This window comes from Sorex fumeus, unplaced genomic scaffold, assembly GCF_029834395.1.
Source record: "Sorex fumeus unplaced genomic scaffold, SorFum_2.1 ptg000007l, whole genome shotgun sequence".
Classification (NCBI taxonomy): domain Eukaryota; kingdom Metazoa; phylum Chordata; class Mammalia; order Eulipotyphla; family Soricidae; genus Sorex; species Sorex fumeus.
Genome location: NW_026606064.1, coordinates 19987857 through 20011245, shown reverse-complemented (window position 1 = coordinate 20011245; position 23389 = coordinate 19987857). Strand labels below are relative to the sequence as shown.

Below are 23389 nucleotides of genomic sequence, written 5' to 3'. Positions count from 1 at the left end.
GCTCCCATGGAGCTGAATGGAAATCTTCATTAGTATCCAAGCCAGTAGGAGAACTGGTGAGGTTCTCCCCAGAAAAAATCACCTCCATCATTTGGACAAAATCCTTCCTCTCTCCAGTATTGAGGGCTGGAAGCTGTGTGTGTGTGTGTGTGTGTGTGTGTGTGTGTGTGTGTGTGTGTGTGTTAAGACAGAGACACAGCATACTTCTGAAAAGTACTTGGATCAAGATCTTTCTTGATTTTATTTCTTATATCTTTCCTGAGTAGGAAATGGGAACAATCTATTAAAAACAAAACAAAACAAAAAAAACATTCACCTAGTACCAGAGTATAGGGAGAAGAAGCAAAGGAGAAGAGTGGAGGAGAGGGAGAGAAGAGATATTTGAGAAGCAATGCGGGGCAGGAGTCAAGGGGATTCAGATACATCGGTGATATTAAAGAATGATGAAGCTAAATTTCCAAATCACAGAGTCAAAAACATTGAAATCATGAGACTCAAAGTTTAACAACCAGGGGCTGGAGCTATAGCACAGCGGGTAGTGCATTTGCCTTGCACGCGGCCGACCCAGATTCGATTCCCAACATCCCATATGATCCCCTGAGCACCGTCAGGAGTAACTCCTGAGTGCAGAGCCAGGAGTAACCCCAGTGCATCGCCGGGTGTGACCCAAAAAAGCAAAAAAAAAAAACCCAAAGTTTAACAATCAAACTTCAAAAGGTGTCTGTCAAGATGCCAGGCTGGGGAGTGTGGGGGGTGGTTGGGGGGGACTATGGGAGGAAACCTGGGAACACAGGTGGCGGTAAGTTGTCGCTGGTGGTGGAACAGCGCTATAACATGGTATGTCTAAAACCCAACTATGAATAACTTTGTAAATCATGGTGCTTTAAAAAAATAATTTTTTTAAAAACACATTCAGACACAGGTGCATCTGTATCTTCTGGCTTTTTTCAAAGAGAAATCAGGAGGCAGAAGACTCGCAGCACGGGATCAGTAGCAAGTGAAATGAGACCTGGGGCTTCATCCCCAAGTTGTGGAACTCCAGCCAAAAGTTTTCTGGCTGTTTGAATCGGAGGTCTCTTCAATTGGAAGTGAGGCATTAAAGCAGATCCTACTACTATGTTGGTTTCCTTTTCTTTTTAAGGATCAAATGAGATCAATCTGTGGAAAGCACATAGCACAGTGCCTGGTATGTCACGGTCACAGTCCTCCCGTTGTTCATCGATTTGCTCGAGTGGACCCAGTAATGTCTCCATCGTGAGACTTGTTGTTACTGTGTTTGGCATATCGAATACATCACGGGTAGCTTGCCAGGCTCTGCTGTGCAGGCGAGATACTCTTGGTAGTTTGCGGGCTCTCCAAGAGGGGCGGAGGAATCGAACTCGGGTCGGCCATGTTGGCTGCTTGTAAGGCAAATGCCCTACCGCTGTGCTATCGCTCCAGCCCACAGTGCCTGGTACATAAAATTTTTTCCCCATTTTTTATAATTTTATTTATTGAATCACCATGAAAGCAGTTAAAAGCTTTTGGGTCTAAGTCTCGGTCATACAATGAAACACCCATACCTTCACCAGTGCCCATTCTCCACCACCAAAAACCCTAGTATACCCCCATCCCACACCCTCCCTCCACCTGTGGGGCAGATGATTTCCACATTACTCTCTCTCTACTTTGATCACATTCAATATTTCGACACCAGACCCACCATTATTATTTGAGATTTTACCCCAACACTCATATGCTGAAAGGGCAACAATAGACAATTTGTGTTCTATTGCTGGTTATGAATATCATATAATGTCGCGTGGCTGCAGTAGGGCCAAGTGATTTTGCAATTTTGAAAGTTTAACACTTAAATCTGGAGGGATTTCTGCCAAAAGCCACCGGGTTTCGAGATTTGCTCCTGAGTCTCTGGGATCATGGCTGTTGAGCTGCTTGATCAGAAGCCAGAGAGGCCATTCATGGGCGATGACTTGTGGTCACGTTGGGGTGGGGAGGATAGGCCCAGCTCCACCCCACCCCATCCCGCGAAGCCCAACAAGTTTCGTCACTGCGAGCCCAAGCTTGACTGTCCAATGGCCTCTGGAGGATGGAGGCCACTGAGCCGCCAGGGGGAAACAGATGGAGGGACAGCACCCTTTCCCCCCTGGGGTGGCCCGGCGACAGTAACCTACTGCAGGGTCTGGACACATTTCTGCCAAAAGCTGCTGGGTTTCAAGATTTGTTTCTGAGTCTCTGGGATCAAGGCCATTGAGCAGCTTGATCAGGAGCCAGAGAGGCCATTAGTGGGCGATGACTTGGGGTCTCACTGGGGACCGGAGGACAGGCCCGGCTCCCCCCACCCCATCCCATGAAGCCCAACAAGTTTCATCACTGTGGGACCAAGCCTGACTGTCCAATGGCCTCTGGAGGATGATGGCCACCGAACCGCCAAGAGGGAGCAGGTGGAGTGACAAGACCCTTTCCTCCCTGGGGTGGCCCGGCGACAGTAACGTACTGTGGGGTCCGGATGCATTTTTGCCAAAAGCCACTGGGTTTTGAGATTTGTTTCTGAGTCTCTGGGATCATGGCCGTTAAGCAGCTGGATCAGGAGCCAGAGAGGCCGTTCGTGGGCGATGACTTGGGGTCTCGTTGGGGTGGGGAGGACAAACCCGGCTCCACTCCCGTCTCGTGAGGCCCTGTTGTCTCGTCACTGGGGGCCCAAACCTAACTATCCAGTGGCCTCTGGAGGATGGCGGCCACCAGGACGCCAGGAGGAACAGGTCAAGGCACAAAACCTATTACCACCTGGGTTGGTCCAGCACCGGTAACCTACTGCAGGGACCGGACGCGTTTCTACCTAAAGCTGCTGGTTTCCAAGATTCATTTCTGAGTCTCTGGGATCATGGCCATTAAGCAGTTCAATCAGGAACCAGAGAGGCCTTGCCTCCAATTATATAGCTGAGCCGGAGGTGGTTTGTGGGTGTGTCTCCCACATACCTAACTTTTGGCTGTTTACTTTCTTGGTTAACTTTGCCCCAAGTTTTTGGGGTCTGGCCAAAGGCACAGCAGCAATTTTGGGGTATCTGGAAGTCTGAAGGCGCCATGAGGCTGCTGATGCACTCGCCTCACAGGTACAGACTGACCTGCTGGCGGCACCAATGGTACATAAAATTTTATGATACATAACAACTAGTTTTGTGTGCATCTCTATTAGTCTTGCTTGGATCAAAGACAGCATTTGGGCACAGGATCCACAGAGGCAATTCCTAATTCTGACCTAGTGTTCTTGGACTCATAGAGTACCAGGGTTAGAACCCTGAACACATGGGTCCCAGGACAGTGATGGCAGAAAAAGGACAGACCCAAATGGCAAACAAGGATCTTTTCTATCTTGTTCATACCTCTGCAGTCATCAAGTAGCTGCTCAATTCACAGTTAGCTGAATGATTATGTCAAGTTAAACCAAACAATCCCAGAGCAAGCAAATCACCACTGAAGCCTCTTCCCCTTATAGAAAATGGACTGTCCATTCTGAAGAAAATGATGTTCCAATAAGAATGGCATCAGCCACTGTGCTACAGAAAGTCTTTTCTCCCCCCCCCCCCCCCCAAATTACCAGGGTTGTCATAATCCAACATCCAGATGATCCTGCCAGTCTAACTTAAAATCCAACAGGGTCTGAGGTAGAATAGCACAAAGAATTTGGATAAGTGGATATTTTTAGTCTTTTCCCTCTGGGCTTCAGTTTAGTTCATTTCTATTGTTAGATTTAACTTCCGTGACCCTTTTCTTCTGTTGTGGCTAATTATCTTTTAATTCTCTCCTTAATACACACATATTGTAATTTCAGAAAGTTTTATTTGGCTTAACAAGGTTTTAGTCCATAATATTGGTTCTCACGCCCTGTACTCTATGGCTTAAGTGTATTGTAGGCCGTGCCATCTGGGTTTGTGTGAGTCTACAGAGTTAGAGAGCTAAGGCATGGGTGGAGGATGGAAAAAGATAGGGAAAAGGGATGCAGATCCCTAGGGTTTGCACCCAATGCCCTGCAGAGCGTGCACCAATGTCAAATTTACAATGAGCAGCAAATTCCACTCAGTCTTGATGTCACCCTGCAGTCTCTCTCCCTTTGTTACATACCTGGGGAATGAATGCAGGTAAGCCTTAGGTAACCACTGTTTCTTTTGTTCTGTTTTGTGTTTGAGCCACACACGGCAGTGCTCAGTGCTTACTCCTGGCTCTACATTCAGGGATCACACTGGGTGGTGCTCAAGAGACCAGATGGGATCAGACTGGGGTCTGTCACCATGCAAGGCAAGAGCCCTACCTGCTGTAATATCTCTTTAGCTCGTTCTTACTGAGCACATTACACAACCATTATAATGATTGTGTAATTCTTTAGCAAATAAAAAACCATGTCCACTTTTCAAAAACCACATCCACTTGTGCCATGACAGTTTATAGTTACCACAATAACCCATGAAAGCATAGGTCCTGTGAAAGGAACCGAAGACCCCAGCTATTTGGGAGGAGAGTGAAAGGGAATAGAGAAGATGAGAAGCCTAAAATCACAGAAAGAGGTGAGACTCGGACAGAATTGGTGTTCCCTTTTGGACCCTCACTCTGTTTGCATGTGGGAGACTATGCTATTTTTCTCTTTTCCCTAAATAAGCACTTGACTTTATCCTCAGCTGGGTGCATGCTTCCCTTATTTGCCTCCTCCACCTTTTTAGATGAATGCTGGCTCTAAATATTACATGCTCTCTATACAGTTCATTTTGGAGAGGCACAGGATTGGAAACCACAGGGATGGAAAGGACTGTGCATGCTGGAGTCCTGGTCTTCCTCACACTGTAATCCAGATAGCAAAGCATTCATTGATATCAATGATACACTTCTCAGCACCTAATTGCATCTCTAAGTATAACTCAGTTATAACTCAGTTCTGGGATTTCCTTTTACTGTTTTGAAATACTTTGCAAACCTAAACTTTCTCATTTCTTTATCCATTATATTTATCTTTCCTACAGATTCTTTAACATATTTAATTTAAAGTTATTGAAAACTTCTCGGGACAGAGGGATACTATAGGAGTTTAGATGTAGCTGACTCTGGTTTGGCTACTGGAATTACAAAGACTGATGAGTATAGCCAGGAGCAGACTTGGAGAACCTCAAACACACTGGGGTGGCCTGGGTAATCTGTGGCACCACAGAGATTTGTTTTGTTTTGTTTTGTTTTTTAGTTTTTGGGCCACACCTAGAAGTTTTCAAATCTTACTCCTGACTCTATGCTCAGGGATCATTCTAGCCAGATCAGGGACCATACAGGGTTCCAGGGATCAAAACGGGGCTGGCCACTTGGAAGGCAAGCACCTTATCCACTGATATTTCTCAGATTCACTTTTTCTCCCCTTGACTGAAAGTCATAGTCCCTTGTGTGTTCACAGTAGGAGGTAATTATTTTTCTTTTGATTGATAATATCCTATGCTTCAGTACAGGTAGGTAAATGGCTGGTCAGTTAGATCTAAGCAGGAATTAATCTCAATTTGAGATTGGACAGATACTATAACCTTTGGCATCTTGAAATTCAAACATCTGGAAATATGTCCTTAATTTGCAATAATCCCTCTCCATGACTTCAAGCTTGGAGCATTGTGAGTCTCTGAGACCACAGGTTGTGAATGTTATAAGTCTACGAAGCTGGTAAACCACAACATCCCAAGATTTTCTTTTTTTAAAAAAAATGGGCTAGAGCGATAGCACAGCAGTTGGGCATATGCCTTACAAGCGGCCAGCATGGCCGACCCGAGTTCAATTCCTCTGCCCCTCTCGGAGAGCCAGGCAAGCTACTGAGAGTATTTCGCCCGCATGGCAGAGCCTGGCAAGCTACCCGTGATGTATTCAATATGCCAAACACAGTAACAACAAGTCTCATGATGGAGACGTTACTGGGCCTGCTCGAGCAAATCGATGAACAACGGGAGGACCGTGACCGTGAAAAAAAATTATTTATTTTTAATTTTTTAATGAATCACCATGAGGTACATTACAGACTTACAAACTTTCGTGCTTACATTTCAGTGATTCAATGATCGAGTGCCCATCCCTCCACCACTGCCCATTCTCCACCACCAATGTTCCCAGTATCCCTCCCACCACCATCACCCTCCCCACACACACACATAAACCCCAAGATTTTCTGTATATTTTTAGCTTACACATCAGTGTACTCCCTGGCACAGCCTTTGCTTCCTCAGTTATGTTATTTATCTGTATACAGAGTGGAAAGGCTTGTCTTTGGCCTCCTGCGTTAAGTACAACAGGACAAAGGGGCAAAGACAACAGAACACACACATTGGCCTACAGAACTGAGTTTACCAGATGGCATGGGGCTTGGAGGCAGGGAATAGTACCTGGGGACATTGGTGGAGAGAAGTGGATATGCAGTTGTTGGGTGTGCTGTTGGAACCTTGCATGAATGAAACGCTATCATTCACATATTGTAAATCATGGTGCCTCAATAAAAATGGGAAAAAAAGCAAGTAAACAAAAGTGCAACAGGCCAGAACACAAGGTCAGGCATCGTTGGCTCCTCATCTGTTTCTGCAGGTCCTTCTTTCACAGTTTTACCTACCCCGTTTTCCATCCAGTTTATGGGCCCTGTCCCCACCCTAGAAGACTGCCATGGGTAGGATTCTGCTTCTAGAATATCTGGTTCACCGGGCACTGAATCCCTCTGGAGTTCAGATTCTTTTTATGTTCACAGACATTTGATGATTTTATAGAAAATGAAATATTTTTCCATGGTTTATCTAGTGATGTCTTTCTTAGAGCTGGAAGAAGGTCTTTTTCATGTCCTTCCACAATCGGCCAGACACTGAGCCAGAATTGATGAGTTCTTTGACAACATAAAAATCATCTGTAAAGGTTCAAACATTAATCCCCAGGGAGTTGAAGAGCTTCAGGATATAAAATAGAAGATGTCATTTACCACACAATATTTGCCCGGGGAAGATTATGTCCCCGTGTCCAGTGTATATTCTCTGTCCTTAGAGGGTTCTTTTTTTATAATTTTCCTTCTCTGCCTCTACACTGAATTCCTTACCCTCCAGCCCACAGAAATAAAAAAAAAAAAGAAAAGAAAAAAAGTGTTTGTATCAAGATTCTGGTTTATTCCTATGAATTGCTCCCTTCGTTTACTGAGCACTGACTAGCACCCCAGCCTCATGTTAAGGATCTATACACTGTACTATTTTCAGGGGGAGGCACACCCAAGAGTGCTCAGGGGTTACACCTGACTCTGCACTCAGGAATTATTCCTGGTGGACTCAGGGAACCACAGGGGATACAGAGGATGAAACCTAGGTTGGCCACGTATGAGGGAAATAACTCCAGTCTAATGCTGTACTTTTAAAATCTTACATAAATTTTCTGAGGAGTGACTATTATTATTCCCCTTCATAAGTGAGGGCATTAAGATTTATAAAGATTGAGTAACTTTGCCCAAATTCGTGAGAGAGAAAGCGATTAAAATTCAGGTTCTACTGGTTCCAAGTCCATCTAACACTGTTCCAAATTTGGACCCAGTGGGGCATTTTTCCTTCCCTGGAAGTGTGAAGATGGAAAAGTTAAAGGGAAGATGAGTCAGGTTTCAGAGCTGCCATCTTGGTGACAATAAAGTTCACTAGGATGAGAGGCTGGAGAAATAGCACAGCGGGTAGGGTGTTTGCCTTGCACACATCAGACCCGAGTTCGATTCCGAGCATCCCATATGGTCCCCTGAGCATTGCCAGGAGTAATTCCTGAGTGCAGAGTCAGGAGTAACCCCTATGCAATGCCGGGTGTGACATAAAAAGCAAAAAAAAAACCAAAACAAAACAAAACAAAAAAACAACTGTTCACTAGGATGGTTTTATAAGTCAGCAATGCCCAATGTTGTGTGCACTCTTTGTTCTTCTGTCTCTGTCTCCTTATGTCTCTCTGCCTCTCTCTCTTTCTCTCTCTCTCTCTCTCACACACACACACACACACACACACACACACACACACACACCACACTTTCTCACTCATTCTGTTATAGCTCAAGGATTAGCCTGAGAAATCACCATCCTCTCTAACATTCCAGGCCCACGAGTATTTATTTAGGGGCATAGCCAGTTCCTTTGTCTCTATCCAGAACATGACTAGAATGATGTACATGACTAGGACAGCAGACGGCGTGTGTTTATGCCCCACCATCTCTCCCTCATAAATCCTCTTTCCCCTGGGTGGTTTGCTTCCCTCACTTTCCTACATCCTCTCAATCCTTCAGAGTCTGAAAGGTTAGGATCCCTGCCACACTAACTGGCTAGAATGTTGTGGTTCTTGGGTCTTTTCATTGTTCATCTCAGGTGGTGACGAAGGCCTTTGTCTGAGTGCCAAGTTAAATACACTCTGCTCTGGAGTCAGCAGAATGTTCCTGTTTAAGAACCTGGCCTTCCAGTTTTAGCAACTTCAAGAGGAAACCTTGGTTTTAACTTATTATATAAGCACCATGTACAGTCAGTGTGCAGACACAGTTCCCAAATCCTATTCCCCACAAAAGGAGACAGGATTTATGGACAATTGGTTATTGTCATGATCTGTACATAAGCTCGAAAGGCGAACCAAAAACATTTCCATGGGACCAGAAAGCAAAGAATTACTTTAGGCATGCTAGAGTGCATCTGGCTTAAAAGTCTTCACTGGTCAATTCTGGAATAATTTGAACATCAAAAGGAAAAAATGATGATAATATCAAGACACACACGCACACGCGTGCACACACGCACACACACACACACACACACAAAGTTTTACGTATGAGTCTTTCAATGTTCTAAAGAGAAAGCCAAAGCTGGGAAAGTAATAATTAGAAAATTCAGAACAAAGGTATGTGAACATACTAGTCTTTCAATTCTCTTTATAGAGGTGAAAATTCTCAAAATAAAAATAAAAAGGAAGGAAAAACTCAGCTCCTTTGCCTGGAGATTCAAAGTTTACTAATCCCATCTTTCCTTGGTAGGAAAATGTAAATAAACTATTCTCTTGGACTTGGGGAGTTCATATTTCTCACAGAGGGTAATCTGAAGCCTGTCTGAAGTAATACCTCATCTCAATGGTTACAAATTAAGTGACCACGCAATGGATTTTAAAGCTTCATGAGTAAACACTAAGGATCACAAATACTGTCAGTGAAAGTGAGCAGATGTTGGTGCTCCCACATCTTCTCAGTGCTAAGTGCTTTCTAACTCGAAGATAAAATAACCCAAAACCCTTTTGCACTTATCTTTCCTTTCAAGGTTCTATATTATACTAAAAAACAAAATTTAAAGGCCAGAGATCTAACAAGATCCAAGCAGGGAGCACTTTTCCCTCCGAATTAAATGGTTTGACTGGATCACTTGAGTGCCATCTACTGGGAAGATGCTGGTACTGCCATGGACCATCAGCACTGCTCGAGCTGTCAATGGGACACTGTAGTCCACGGGGCAGCATAGGAACACTGGGCAGGAATCAACAAGGAGAGAGATGAATTCTGTTCTATAAATTCTGTTCTATTTACTGCAAATATGAGGTGAAGGTGACAGAAACCTGATAACATCCAATTGATGTCTCTTTTCATTCAAGCCCTGATTCATGAAAAGGTTGTCACCTCACTGAGGACTCATTGTTTTCCCTGGTCACCTGCCCAGTGCACCCTGTGAATTATCACATAAAGGCCCATGGCTGTGGTAGGAGGATCTAAGAATAAACAAAATTGAATCAAACAAGTGTAATTGAACCAACCCAGGATTAGATAGAAATTTGACATTATTTGACTCGATAGTCCCGACTACAGTCTTTCTAAATCACAAGCTCCAAGAGAAGAGCCACTATTACTATCTGTCTTGCTCATCATTGTATATCCAGCATGTAGGACACAGGTTCAAGAAAAAAAAATTTTTTTTGAATGAATAGGTTGATGGGTGAAGGAGGACATGAGCTTTTGGCTCTTGGTCTCTGCGGGCCTAGTCATGATGACTGGTTTGCCGGAACCATTTCTGCTGTTCAATATAACTCTTAATCTAAAACAGATACTATCTATATATCTAGTATTTATGTATCTACCATCTAGTCTAAGCAATAAGATTCTAAATACAATCTTACACTAATTAATTCCATGATTTAACCAATAGGGAAAATTTGGAAAAGCCCATAGACAGAATCTTGTGATAAACGCCATACTCTTTCTTATTGATACTTGCTTTATTGAACTCATTAATCAGCAAATATCCTTTCCCTTTCCACCCCATCTCCTCAATAAGCCAATTGACTCATGCAAGGTGTTTAGAGTATTATTTAAAAATTGACCCCTTCTGGGGCTGGAGTGATAGCACAGCGGGTAGGGCATTTGCCTTGCACGCGGCTGACCCAGGTTTGATTCCCAGCATCCCATATAGTCCCCTGAGCACCGCCAGGGATAGTTCCTGAGTGCAGAGCCAGGAGTGACCCCTGTGTATCGCCGGGTGTGACCCAAAAAGCAAAACAAAATAAAAATAAAAATTGACCTCTTCTGGGGATGGGCCAATAGCAGAGCAGAGCGGGTAGGGCGTTTGCCTTACACACGGCCGACCCGGCTTCGATTCCCAGCATACCATATGGTCCCCCAAGCACCGCCAGGAGTAATTCCTGAGTGCATGAGCCAGGAGTAACTCCTGTGTAATGCCGGGTGTGACCCCCCCCCAAAAAAAAGCGAAAAAAAATTGACCCTTTCTTTCTTGGAGAGTGTATACTCTTCCTGTTGACTTATTTCAGGCTTCTCCATGTGAATGAGTGTCATATGAACAGAGGTCTTCCATGTGTCTGTGAATCTGCCTTGGTTCCTTGCAGTTTTCCAAGTCCATTCTGAGAAGAGCATAACCCCAAGTAGCTGCTGCCTCTTTGGCCTGAGCCCTAAAGCCTGGAGTTCAGTTCAGGCCTGAACAGTTAAACTCGGTTGAACCCAGTCAACCCACAGACTCTTGATTAAAAAAAAAAATAAACACCTGTCATTTTGAGATTGTTTGTTACACTGCAATCACTGTGTAATAAAGATAAGCACCTTATCAGAACTGTCCTTGAACACTGAAACTCAGATATTTTATCATCTGACTACAGCGACCATTTTATTGATACTATTTCATTAACACAAAGCATACTTTTCCACCTCATTGAGACGTCATTTTGCTATTATCTCCCCAACAGGATCTTTCTGGTTTCCTGTCATACCCAACCCACACAGTCATGTCTTAATCTATCCCGGATCAAACAAATGACTAGTTTAATTCACCTCTTCTACTGCACTGCTAAAGAACAGTGTCCTAACCATCCTGACTACATCACTTCCAGAAGAGTTCCAGTTTCAACTGTATCCTTGGTTTTGCTGGGACATGCTTTACTGTACCATGAGCTAGTATGTTCCCTTATTCCTTGTGTGACTGTCCCAAACTACTAGTACTCTCATGCTACATCCTCACCTCTATTCTATTCTATTCTCAGCAGAGGTCTTGTAAGCACTCTTCAAAAATAATATGAATGTTATAGGGGAAACTCCCCAATGGAGTTGGATGGGGCTATGGTTAAGAACAGAGATAGAATAGGCACATGGAAAAAATGCTCAAAATACTAATTATCATAGAAACTATACTGATATGTCATCTCGCACCAGTGAGAAGAGGCTACATGAAAAAAAAACCCTCAGAAACAACAGCTGTTGGTGAGGATAAAAAGGAACATTCTTTTAGAGTTGGTGAGAATATAAACTGGTTGAGGTGTTAGGAGATGTCAAAAAAAAATTCAAAGTAGAACTACACATCTCTAGCAACTTCTTTCATAGGTATCTATTAAAAGAATGCAAAAACACTAAACCAGAAACATAAAAGTATACTAATATCTATTGCAGTTATTCTATTTACAACAATTGTCAAAATAATCCAAGTATTTCAAGAGAGATGGCCAGATAAAAATGATGTAGCACATGCACACAATGGAATGCTACTCAGATTTTTTTTTAAAAAAAGATGAAATCTTTCCATTTGCCATAATACGAATGGAACTAAAGATGTCATGCTAAGCAAAATAAGTGAGAAGGAGAAAAGCAAAGGCCGAATAATCTCACTCATAAGTAGAATATAAAGAGACAGGGCAAAGGAATAAACAATGGCCAATGAAAGCAAACCCAAAGACACAGACAACAGAACAGAAGTTACTTATGGTGACTCTAGAATTCGTGAGACTGCACCTCATCATACATCCTTTGCCACTCACTCACACACACTAAGAAATGAGAATTCTCCCATAGCCAAAGAGGAGAGAACCAAAATCATCAGCAAGAGAAAAATATATGCCCTGTACAAATGAACATTTTTCCCCTTTTCTTTTGCTTCCAGAGGCCACACCCAGTGATGTTAGGAGAACTGGGGGTCGTTTCCTATGACACTCCTCTGGAACCTAGCTCACCAGCTGCACTAAGCAGTGTGGGAGATGTCTTATAAAGTCAGGAATTGAACTTGGGGTCTCGCACATGTCAGGCATATGTTCTACCATTACAGATGTCACTTCAACCCCTCTACCTATTCTTCCTGAGCTTTTATTATAAGTATCTTTATCTCTGGCCCTCTGGTCCACTCAGCAATTAAATATATATATATATATATATATATATATATATATATATAAAATAAGTGATAGATGGTTGACCTTGAGTCAACAGGTGATTAAGGGTGCTGGATCAAAGACCAAGGATAACTTTTGACTCTCCAAAACCTAACAATTTAGGAACCTGCTGTTGGCCAGAAGTCTTATCAATACCATAACATATTTTGATTATATATATATATTCTCTTTCAATAAAAGTCAGCCAGAGAAAATAAAATGGTATTAAGAAAATCATAACAGAAAATATACTTACAATACTGCAACACATTATAAGATACTTCCTACCAATTTATGACTCTCGGAGAGCCCCGCAAGCTACCGAGAGTATCCCGCCCACATGGGCAGAGCCTGGCAAACTCCCCATGGTGTATTTGATATGCCAAAGACAGTAACAACAATAGGTCTCATTCCCCTGACCCCGAAAGAGCCTCCAATCATTGGGAAAAGACAAGTAAGAAGAGGCTGCTAAAATCTCAGGGCTGGGAGGAATAGAGATGTTACTGGTGCCAGCTCAAGTAAATTGAAGATCAATGGGATGACAGTGATACAGTGATACAGTGATACTGTATTTATCAGTACAACACATTTATGTCATCTCTGTATAAGCTGAATTATCTCTGTACTTACATCAACGGTGTCTCCTAGGATATAAAAAACTATAGCTACTAATGATATTGCTAATAAATGATATCAAAAGTGAAAAGGTAATGTAAAAATATGTATTTTATTTACAGGTATGATAATCTATACAATGATCATATTTATGGGAAAATATGCATATTAATAGACCCACCTAGTTCAAACCCACATTGTCCAAGGGCAACTATATTTTTTGCATTATTCAAGGTTTTGCTATGAGCCGGGCAGTATGCTGAGTGTCTCTCAGGCATGATCCCATTGTCAAAGTAGCCCTCTGAGGCTGGCGACATTCTTCCTTCCCATTTTAAAGAATAGGAAAATGAGACTGAGACTGAGACTAAAAGGCTAATTGACTTGTCCATGGTCACAATGCCAGTGACAGAGCAAGCCATTACTAACCCTGATCTTTGTCATTCCGGAGCTTAAGAACAGCTGTCAGCTGAACAGCTGTCAAAGGCAGACCTGAGTTAAATCTATCAGGGAACCCACTAGAATATAATCTCTGATGGGATAAATTAAGTTTTCTAGAAACCATCAAAATAAGGTATGGAAGCTCTAAACCTTTGTAAGTGACCTATACATCAGATAGCATAACTCTCAGCTTCACCATGAAGCACCAACATGCTCCTCTGCTGGGTGACCTGGGTCCCTCCTCCACAGACCACACAGTTCACCTGCTTTGCCCTGGACTCTTGAAACACAGGTCATTTTGCTAAGGGTAGATCAGGGAGACTAGTTCTATAAACTGACCAGATCTGTGGTCCAAGTAAAAAAAAAGTTCAGATTTTAAGACCATCCTGGGGCAGGAGCAATAGCACAGCGGGTAGGGCATTTGCCTTGCATGTGGCCAGCCTGGGTTCGATTCCCAGCATCCCATATGGTCCTCCAGACACTGATCACGATCACAATCATCCTGTTGTTTGTCGATTGCCTCAAGCAGGCCCCAGTAATGTCTCCTTCGTCCTAGCCCTGTGAAATGCTCTTTCAGGGTTATGCGAATGAGACCCATCATTGTTACTGGTATTTGGCATATTGAGTATGCCACGGGGAGTTTGCCTGACTCTGCCATGTGGGCAGGATACATTTGGTAGCCTGCCAGGTTGTCCAAAGTAAGAACGAGATAATAAGATGTCTGGGAGCTGAGTTTTATAGTCTCTGGTGTTGGCCGTTGATGGGATTACCTGGTGCCAGGGGCAGTTGGTGGGTGTGACGCCTGCCTACTGGAAGATGGGGATCTGGGTGGAGGATGCTCAGCCCCAATCCGAGCAGGCTTGGAGATCTCAGCCCCAGGACCCTCCAGGCACCACCAGGAGTAATTCCTGAGTGCAGAGCCAGGAGTAACCCCTGTACATCGCTGAGTGTGCCCCAAAATGAAAAGAAAAGACCATTCTGACTACTTTTGATTCATATAGGGGCATGTCAAATAGGCTTAAAAGAACATAATTTTCATATAAAGATTCCTTTGGGTGGGTGGAGGGAGCTTGGACCAGCAGTGCTCAGGGCTTACTCCTGGTTCTGTACTCAAAGATCATTCCTGGTGGGCTCAGAGGACCATATGGAATGCTGGGGTTTGAACTCAGGTCAGCCACGTGCAAGGCAAATGTCCTACCTGCTGTACTGTCACTCCTGTCCCCACACAAAGACTCTTGGAGGGACAATGCAGCAGGGAGTCTTTTATTTTTCCTTTTTTTAACTTGAATCACTGTGAGATAAAGTTACAGACTTTCATGTTCGAGTTTCAATCAAACAATGATCAAACACCCATCCCTCCCCTAGTGCTCTTTCTCCATTACCAATGTCCCCAGTATATCTCCCCTTTCCAACCCTTTCCCTACCTCCATGGCAGATAATTTCTCCCATACTCTCTCTCTCTCTTTCTCTCTTTCTCTCTCTCTACTTTTTGAGCATTATGGTTTGCAACACAGATACTGAGAGGTTATTACATTTGGTCCTTGATCTATTTTCAGCACACATCTCCCATCTTGAACGATTCCTCCAACCATCATTATCTTAGTGATCCTTTCTCTATTCCAGCTGTCTTCTCCCCAGCTCATAAGACAGGCTTCCAACTATGGGGCAATATTCCTGGCCCTTATGTCTACTGTCCTTGGGTATCAGTCTCATAGTATGTTATTTTATATTCTGCAGATGAGTGGAGTGCAGAGGGGAGTCTTAAGATGAGCATTCTACTCCAATTTCATAGAAATCTTGAGACTCATAGAGGAACCCTAAGACAGATTAAGAAATTCTTGGAAGATCAAATAAAATCCAGAAAGAATCCTTTCCGGGACAAGGGATTATGCTGACAATTTGATGTGGATTTCAAGAATTTAACTTAGGGTTCAAGAAGTTCATCCTGAGAAATTCAAAGGCACGACAGACTTAGCCTTTCTGAAGCCTCATCCACAATGTGTAATGCTAATAATGTGCAACCTTGGTTTGTGCAGGCTGTGTGCAACAGACCTTGGCTTCATCTAGGAGAAAGGGAAAGATCTCGGAGCAGGCATAAACCTCCTGTGGCCAATTCCAAACAGATATCAAAATCCACATCCAGCAGATGGAAACACATCTTGGCTCTTTTAGAGTCTTACTCAGAAACCCCTCTAGGGGGCAAGAGATAATATAGTACGTAGGTAGGGTGCTTGCCTTCACATTGCCAACAGGGGTTCAATCTGGGTCTCCAGAGCCCACTAGGAGTTTCCCTGAGCACAGAAACTCCTTTAGTAACAAGCTTTCCTGAATTCCAATTCCAGTAAGCTAAACCTGATTTGACTGCAAACGGAGTCATTGCAACCGAACAGCTGTTGGATGAAGCTATTTCAGGGGTTACTCACGCATGCAGTCTCCTCCGTACCAGCCGGCCCGGCACTCGGCGCAGTAGATCCCCTTCACATAGAAATCGTCCAGCGTGCCCCCCCATGAGCCATTCCGGCAGCTCTTGCAGTTCTCAAAGATGGTACAACCTGCAACATTTCCAAAAAGGGGGAGAGTTAAATACTTGCAGGTTCAATGGACTGCCTAAAATAATCCACCATCATCACAGATCCTTCTCTTAATGGAGGGAACCCACTCCTTGAAAGGTATAGAGATAATGTTCAGGAAAGAATATCTTTCTCCTAGGAAAATTGTTTTAATAACACCAAACATCAGCCAAGCGGCACAAATGATGGCCGACTTTGACCGTGAATGTGGAAAGGTAGGACTATAGCTGAATCTTACAAAGACAATGTTTATGAGAAACAGCCTCGTTCCTGATGCCCCATTCGCTCTCAACAGAACGACCATCTCCGAATGCAACAGCTATGTGTACCTAGGTCGAGAAGTCAACATGACAAATGACCTGGCACCCGAGCTGCGCAGGAGGAAGAGAGTGGCTTGGAACGTCTTCAAGAACATCGAAGAAATAACTAAGAAGACAAAGAACCTCCGGCTCCGGGCACATCTCTTTGATTCCACTGTTCTTCCTGCATTAACATATGCCTCAGAGACATGGACCCTACGCAAACAGGATGAGAACGCTATTCAGGTCTCCTAAAGAAGAATTGAAAGAGCTATGCTTGGAATATCACGTTTCACTCAAATGAGAGAAAGAATCCGGAGTTCTGACATCCGTCCACGATCAAGAATCAGGGACGCTGTCTCATTTGCCAAGGTGTCGAAAATCAGATGGGCTGGTCACGTAATGAGATTTAAAGACGACCGTTGGACTAGAGCTGTTACTGATTGGATTCCACGGGATGTCAAGAGACCGCGTGGCCGCCCACCTACCAGATGGTCAGACTTCTTCGTCAAGATCATGAACGATCGGTTTGAGGCTCTTCATGTTCCCAGAGCGAACAGATGCCATTGGGCTACACTAGCACGCGACAGGGACAAATGGAGACGTTACTGGCGCCTGCTCGAGCAAATCACCGACTAACGGGAAGTTAAGTGATTAAGTGATTAAGGAAAATGCAAGTCACCAGAATTCAGATAGTGTCATTTTAAGCGTGATCCAAAGCATCTTCATAGTGAGTTACACCCCCCTGTGCTCAGCGCTTACTCCTGTCTCAGTGTTCAGGGAATAATCCTGACAGTGCTCAGGGGACCATATGCGGTGATGAGGATCAAATCAGTGTCAGCAGCATGCAAAGCAAGTGCCTTAATCCAGTGGCTGATGTTTAAAAGGAACATAAAGTAATAGTGAAAGACTGACTGTCAGTACAGTGCATTTTTCTACTTTTATTTGTATGTTTATGGTAGAATATTCATAAATTCAGACAAGTGAAAATAATAAAATTAGTACCTAAAATCCCAGTAATCACAATCATGATCATCCTGTTGTTCGTCGATTGCCTTGAGCAGGCGACCCAGTAACATCTCCTTCGTCCTAGCTCCGAGATTTTAAAAAGTGCCATATACAAGGCTCTTTCAGGGTTAGGAGAATGAGACCCATCATTGTTACTGGTTTTTGGCACGTTGAATACGCCACAGACTCTGTGTTTTACAGACTCTGCCACGTGGGCAGGTTACATTCGATAGCCTTTATCACTACCAAAAGAAAAAAAAGTTAAATCTCAGCAGGAGTTTTTGTTTGTTTGGTTTTGGGGCCACACTGGCCGTGGTCAGTATTTACTCCTGATTCTGTGTTCAGGGATTAAGTCTTGGGACCCATATATGGTGTTGTGGTTTAACTAGGGTCAACTGTTAATTCCTTTACTATCTCTCCACCCCCCCAAAACTCCAACATCAACTGATAATACTTTTCTCTATATGCACACACTATTTTCTATTTTTTTTATTCTTTAAATTAAGCTTATAACATACACTATACATTTTGTTTTGGTAATGTATTTTTCCATTTAAAAATAGCAAATATCTTCTCATTCCACTACCTTTTTTTTGTTGTTTTGAGGCCTTACAGGACAGTGCTCAGGGGTTATGCCCAGTGCTCAATGCAGTATTCAGGAGTTATTCCTGGTGGTGCTCAGGGGACCACGTGGTACTGGGAATCAAACATGGACCTCACATATATCAATCCTTTGAACTATTTCCCCAGCTAAGTATTTTTATTCTATATATATGTCACGACTACAAGCGGGTAGGGCATTTGCCTTGCACGCAGCCAACATGGCCAACCCAAGTTCGATTCTTCCGCCCCTCTCAGAGAGCCCGGCAAGCAACCAAGAGTATCTCGTCCGCAAGGCAAAGCCTGGCAAGTTACCCATATTCGATATGCCAAACACAGTAGCAAGAAATCTCACAATGGAGACGTTACTGGGCCCGCTCAAGAAAATCGATGAACAATGGGAGGACAGTGATAGTGCTGTATGCTTAATGGCCCACCCTGGAAGGTATCAGGCTAATTCCACTCTTAAGCTACATCAGTGACGGTCTAGCAATTCCTAGACAGGGTTATTCTAAACTGGGTTTCTTGCGGGATGAGGGATGGTGAAGACAGGCAGAGAGCATTCAAGCTTATCTATTCAAGTGGAGAGCTAAATTCCATTACTGTCATTGTCCTTGATCAAATTGTTTAAACCCTCTGTGTCTCAATCAATATACTCATCTGGAATACGAGTTTAAAAAATGGTACATACTTCATGGAGTTGTTGTCACAGTCAAATGAACACATGTAAGGAGCCCAGCACATAGTAAGTACTCCATAATATTATTGTGATTCTGCATTTCCATACCTTTATTTGTCTTATTCCGACCATGGCATATAGCATGGTCAATTTTAACTTCCTATTACCTGTTTCCTCTAATAGACTAAAGCCAGGGATGGCATGTGGTTTAGCAATATGTCCTTAGCACCTGCTACAGTGCATATGGTGCATAATCTCCATTAGATATTACTGGAGTGAATAAACAGATTGAATGGATGACTAAATTGATAATCCAGATTTCTGAATCTCTTGGGATAGCCAGCATTTCTCAGCTGAGAGCACGCTTCTGTGATTTGGGTTGAAATCAGGTTTATTGCTGTCTGTAGCTATACATGCTATCTATAGAATATACAGGGTGATTTCCATAGGAGAGAGCCTTATAGCTCCCCCACTTTTGCAAACCACAAGTACCAACCTGGTGATTAGGATGAGCAAAGTTATGTTAAAGAGACTCTAAGCACTCTCAGAATTGCCAGAGTACAAGACTTAAGTGACAAGCCTAGAATCACAGATGAACACTATTTAGAGGAGATAACTCAGTGGCCAGGGGCTCCTTCCTTGCATGCACTGGCAGGAAGCACCATCAGTTGTAGCCCTAAACTTGATGTTCCTGAACATCATGGGGATTAGTATCCTGGTGGTGTCCAGCACAGCATCCCTGGCGCTGGTCCTTAGCTCTAAACCATCTGGCCTAGTTGGTGAGTATCACTGAGAGTGGTCCCCAGACCCCTCTGAGTATTTCTTGGGATCCCTCCTAATGTACATAGTTGGTCCGGTGAGACCCTGGTGCCACCAGACATTATGGCAGTTACCATTGGCATCCCAGCCACTGTATCCCCAGACACTGGCCCTATGCTATACTGTCTCTGGCAGAGAGGATTGCTCTCAGTCATGGTGTTAGAAAAGGCATTCTAAACCCATGCTGAGGCCCCAGTCTCCTGGATGAATTGGGCAGAATTCATAATGACTTATAGTCTGTGGCAAAGCTTTCAGCAGATCTGCCTGCTGGATGGCCAAATGCAGAGAGAATTTGGCAGAGGCTAGCAAATTGATGCGCACAACTCCCTTTGACCCAGCAAAGGCACCTAATGCCTAAGGCTATTTACTCTAGCATTATTTGTATTATTTATAACAGCCCAAGGCGGAAAACAACCCAAATTCTCAGAACATAGTAGTTCACACAGCTAGATGCAAGTGTAAAAATACATTAGAGGGGCTGGAGCGATAGCACAGCGGGTAGGGCATTTGCCTTGCACGCAGCCAACCCGGGTTCGATTCCCAGCATCACATATGGTCCTCTGAGCACCACCAGGAGTAATTCCTGAGTGCAGAGGCAGGAATAACCCCTGTGCATCACTGGGTGTGACTCAAAAATAAAAAAAACTAAAGCAATGATTACCTCCAACTGTCTGTGAGTGAACTCCAGTATATAGTATATAGTTAAGAGAAAAAGGAAAGCAGTAAACAATATTTATATATGATGTACTTTATGTTAACAGGGGAAAGATGCATAAAAGAATATACTCATGTACATATTTGCTTGTATTATCTAACACAGAAAATAGGTGGAAACAATAAACTTTTCTATCACAAATCACAAATCACAAATCATCCTGTTAATCGTCGATTGCCTCGAGCAGGCCCCAGTAACGTCTCCTTCATCCTAGCCCTGAGATTATATTCAAGGCTCTTTAGAAGAATGAGACCCATCATTGTTACTGGTATTTGGCATATTGGGTATGCCACGGGGAGTTTACCAGACTCTGCCGTGTGGGCAGGCTACATTCGGTAGCCTGCCAGTTTGTCCCAAGTAGGAATGAGATAATAAGATGTCATAATAGGATGTCGCGCGGCCGCGAAACTTTTCTATATATCATATATATGCTCTTTTCCCTACAGAGAAAAGAACAATACAAACTGGCATAAAAACACTGTATTGTGATTGGATACATAGTGGGGATAAACTCTAAAGTTAATAATCACAAAGTTATCTTAACTTCATTTGGTGGACTTATTAGTGGAAACCGACAATGCTATTTTGTACAATTATATTATGTTATCATGGATGATAAAATAAATAAGTGATTGGCTTAATATTTTTAGTAAACAGGAACTTCACCGTGAGAAAAGACAGACACAAAATCTAAAAGTAAACAACCTTAGACATTACTTGCTACTTAAAGTTACATAAACTTGTTACTTCTCAAGGAATGCCTCAGGCAGCTAGTTTGGGGCCTCCAGTTCAGAGTTTCTTAGAGAAATGGCCGGCCCTCACACCGAAAGCAGAAAATGAACAAGAAGTACCCAAATTATCCTGTTATCTGAGAAATCAAGAAAACCTTCAAAAACGAGTATGGCAGTGTCAGAAGAACACAGAAGGACATGAAGGGATTTTGAGCATCCTAAAGTCGAATGATGGGAACACTGAAATGAATAAGGACTAGAGTGAATTAAATCAGGTAAGTATGTCAAATGACACCATGACGCATACAGAGACTTCTTTGATTGCCAGTATGGATTGACTAAGACTTCAGCCTACCGGTTTGAAATTTTGTTTAGAAAATAAAGTCTTATCCAGCCTTGTGTTTGGGTAGTCAAATGGTTAGTGTGAGGCAGCTCTTCACCACTTCTATCCAAGCCTGACTCTAGGAGGCGCTGTGGGCTGACTCTTGCGTGATATAATAGAAAGCACAGAGCCCTGACAGCACATGCCTCCATGCCAAAGTCCCATCCTCACCCTAACATTAACCAGTAGTCCGGAGGGGGGTTGGCATCTGAGCCATTCCTTGCGGTGCTCAGGAGCTATTCTTTTCTGCAGGAGAGCCGTGCTTGGGAGAATATGCAATGCTTCAGGGATTGACCTGGGCCTCCTGCAGGCAAAGAACATATTCCAGAGTGGTGAGCTATTTTTGCAGCCCCACTAGACTTTTGAAAATAATTAAGTCATCCAAAGACATCCACTTAACTGCCAAGGATCCGAGGTCTTTGCTTAGCAATCAGAATTTTCCGAGATAATGGAGGCATTAGCCAGTTCTTTCCTCACAAACCAAGCATCAAGGAATTGGGGCACTGGGTTTCTTTTCTGGATCAAATGTGCAATACTGAGATCATCCCTATTTTGAAACTCAGCATTATTCTCTTCCAAGAAGGAAGCTTTGATGTACCATATTTACAGCTGAGCCCTGTTTTCTTTCCTCTCACTTTCAACAAAATAATGTTCTTGATAATGTACACTATCCTCCGTGACTGGCTGATCACATTGGAAACCATGTGTTGTTTGTTAGTTCTTTGTTTGGGGGGCCATGCCCAGCTGTACTTTGGGCACTGTACTCAGGGATCACTCCTGGAATGCTCAGGGGAACATATGTGATGCCAAGATAGAATCTGGCAAGGCAAACACCTTACTAGCTGTACTCTCTGGTTCCATGTTGGAAATCAGATTCATGCTGAAACCCCCTGCTCACACAAGTCTCTACCCTGCAAACACTAGAATGAAAAAGCACAATCACTGTCCTTCCATGGGGGTGGAGGGTTTGAAGGAAGGTAGGTTCGAAGACAAAGACAAATAACTAGGCACAATACCTAGGAAGCTTTCACATTACCCTAAGCTGCTCCACATTACTGCGACCACTGAACATTAATCTCCCAAATTTTCAACTCAAGGTCACAGAATCATCCTTGAGTTCTTCTCTTCCTTCTTCATCCGACTAACCCCAAGTCCCATCAACCCCCACTCTGATAGTTCTCAAATACCTCTGCCCTAGCTCTCTTTAACCACAGGACTTCTAAGTTCACTGAAGTCTTGATTATCCATTCAGTCCTAGTTTTACCTAGCCTCTAGTCTTTTCTTCATGCTAAAACCTGCTATAAATTCAGTTATCTTTTTCTTGCCATAGACCTTAGCACATACTGTCCTCTATACCTGAATTTTTCTACCAGATTCCCTGCACCCTTTCCATTTTGCTGCTTCTTTCTCTCACATTTTTACCTTTTCTACTAAGCTATCACTAGCACAGCGGTAGGGCGTTTGCCTTACACGCAGCCAACATGGCCAACCCAAGTTTGATTCCTCCGCCCCTCTCAGAGAGCCTGGCAAGCTACTGAGAATATTTCGCCCGCACGGCAGAGCCTGGCAAGCTACCTGTGATGTAGTCGATATGCCAAACACAGTAACAACAAGTCTCATGATGGAGACGTTACTGGGCCCGCTCAAGCAAATCGATGAACAACGGGAGGACTGTGACTGTGACTGTGACCTTCCCTCTACCAACCCCCACCCACCCATGCTCCTATGTATCTTGGGTTTGCTGCTGTCTCCTACCTCTTACCATGTGTTGTACTGTATTGTACCTCATGCATTGTGTTGATTCCTTCATCAGTTTCACTGGATTTCCAGCTCTTGAAATGCAGCAAGTGTGCGTGTG

The 23389-nt window shown here is 43.4% G+C and overlaps 1 protein-coding gene across 2 annotated transcripts in view; it reads right to left on the bottom strand.

The window, feature by feature from the left end:
- PAMR1 (peptidase domain containing associated with muscle regeneration 1) overlaps positions 1 to 23389 on the bottom strand; it is a 97800-nt gene that overhangs the window by 42519 nt on the left and 31892 nt on the right. For both annotated transcript variants that reach the window (XM_056132706.1, XM_056132700.1), the window contains exon 3: positions 16152 to 16280. In XM_056132706.1, coding sequence (XP_055988681.1) covers positions 16152 to 16280 — 129 coding nt within the window. The remainder of the gene's footprint in view (positions 1 to 16151; positions 16281 to 23389) is intronic.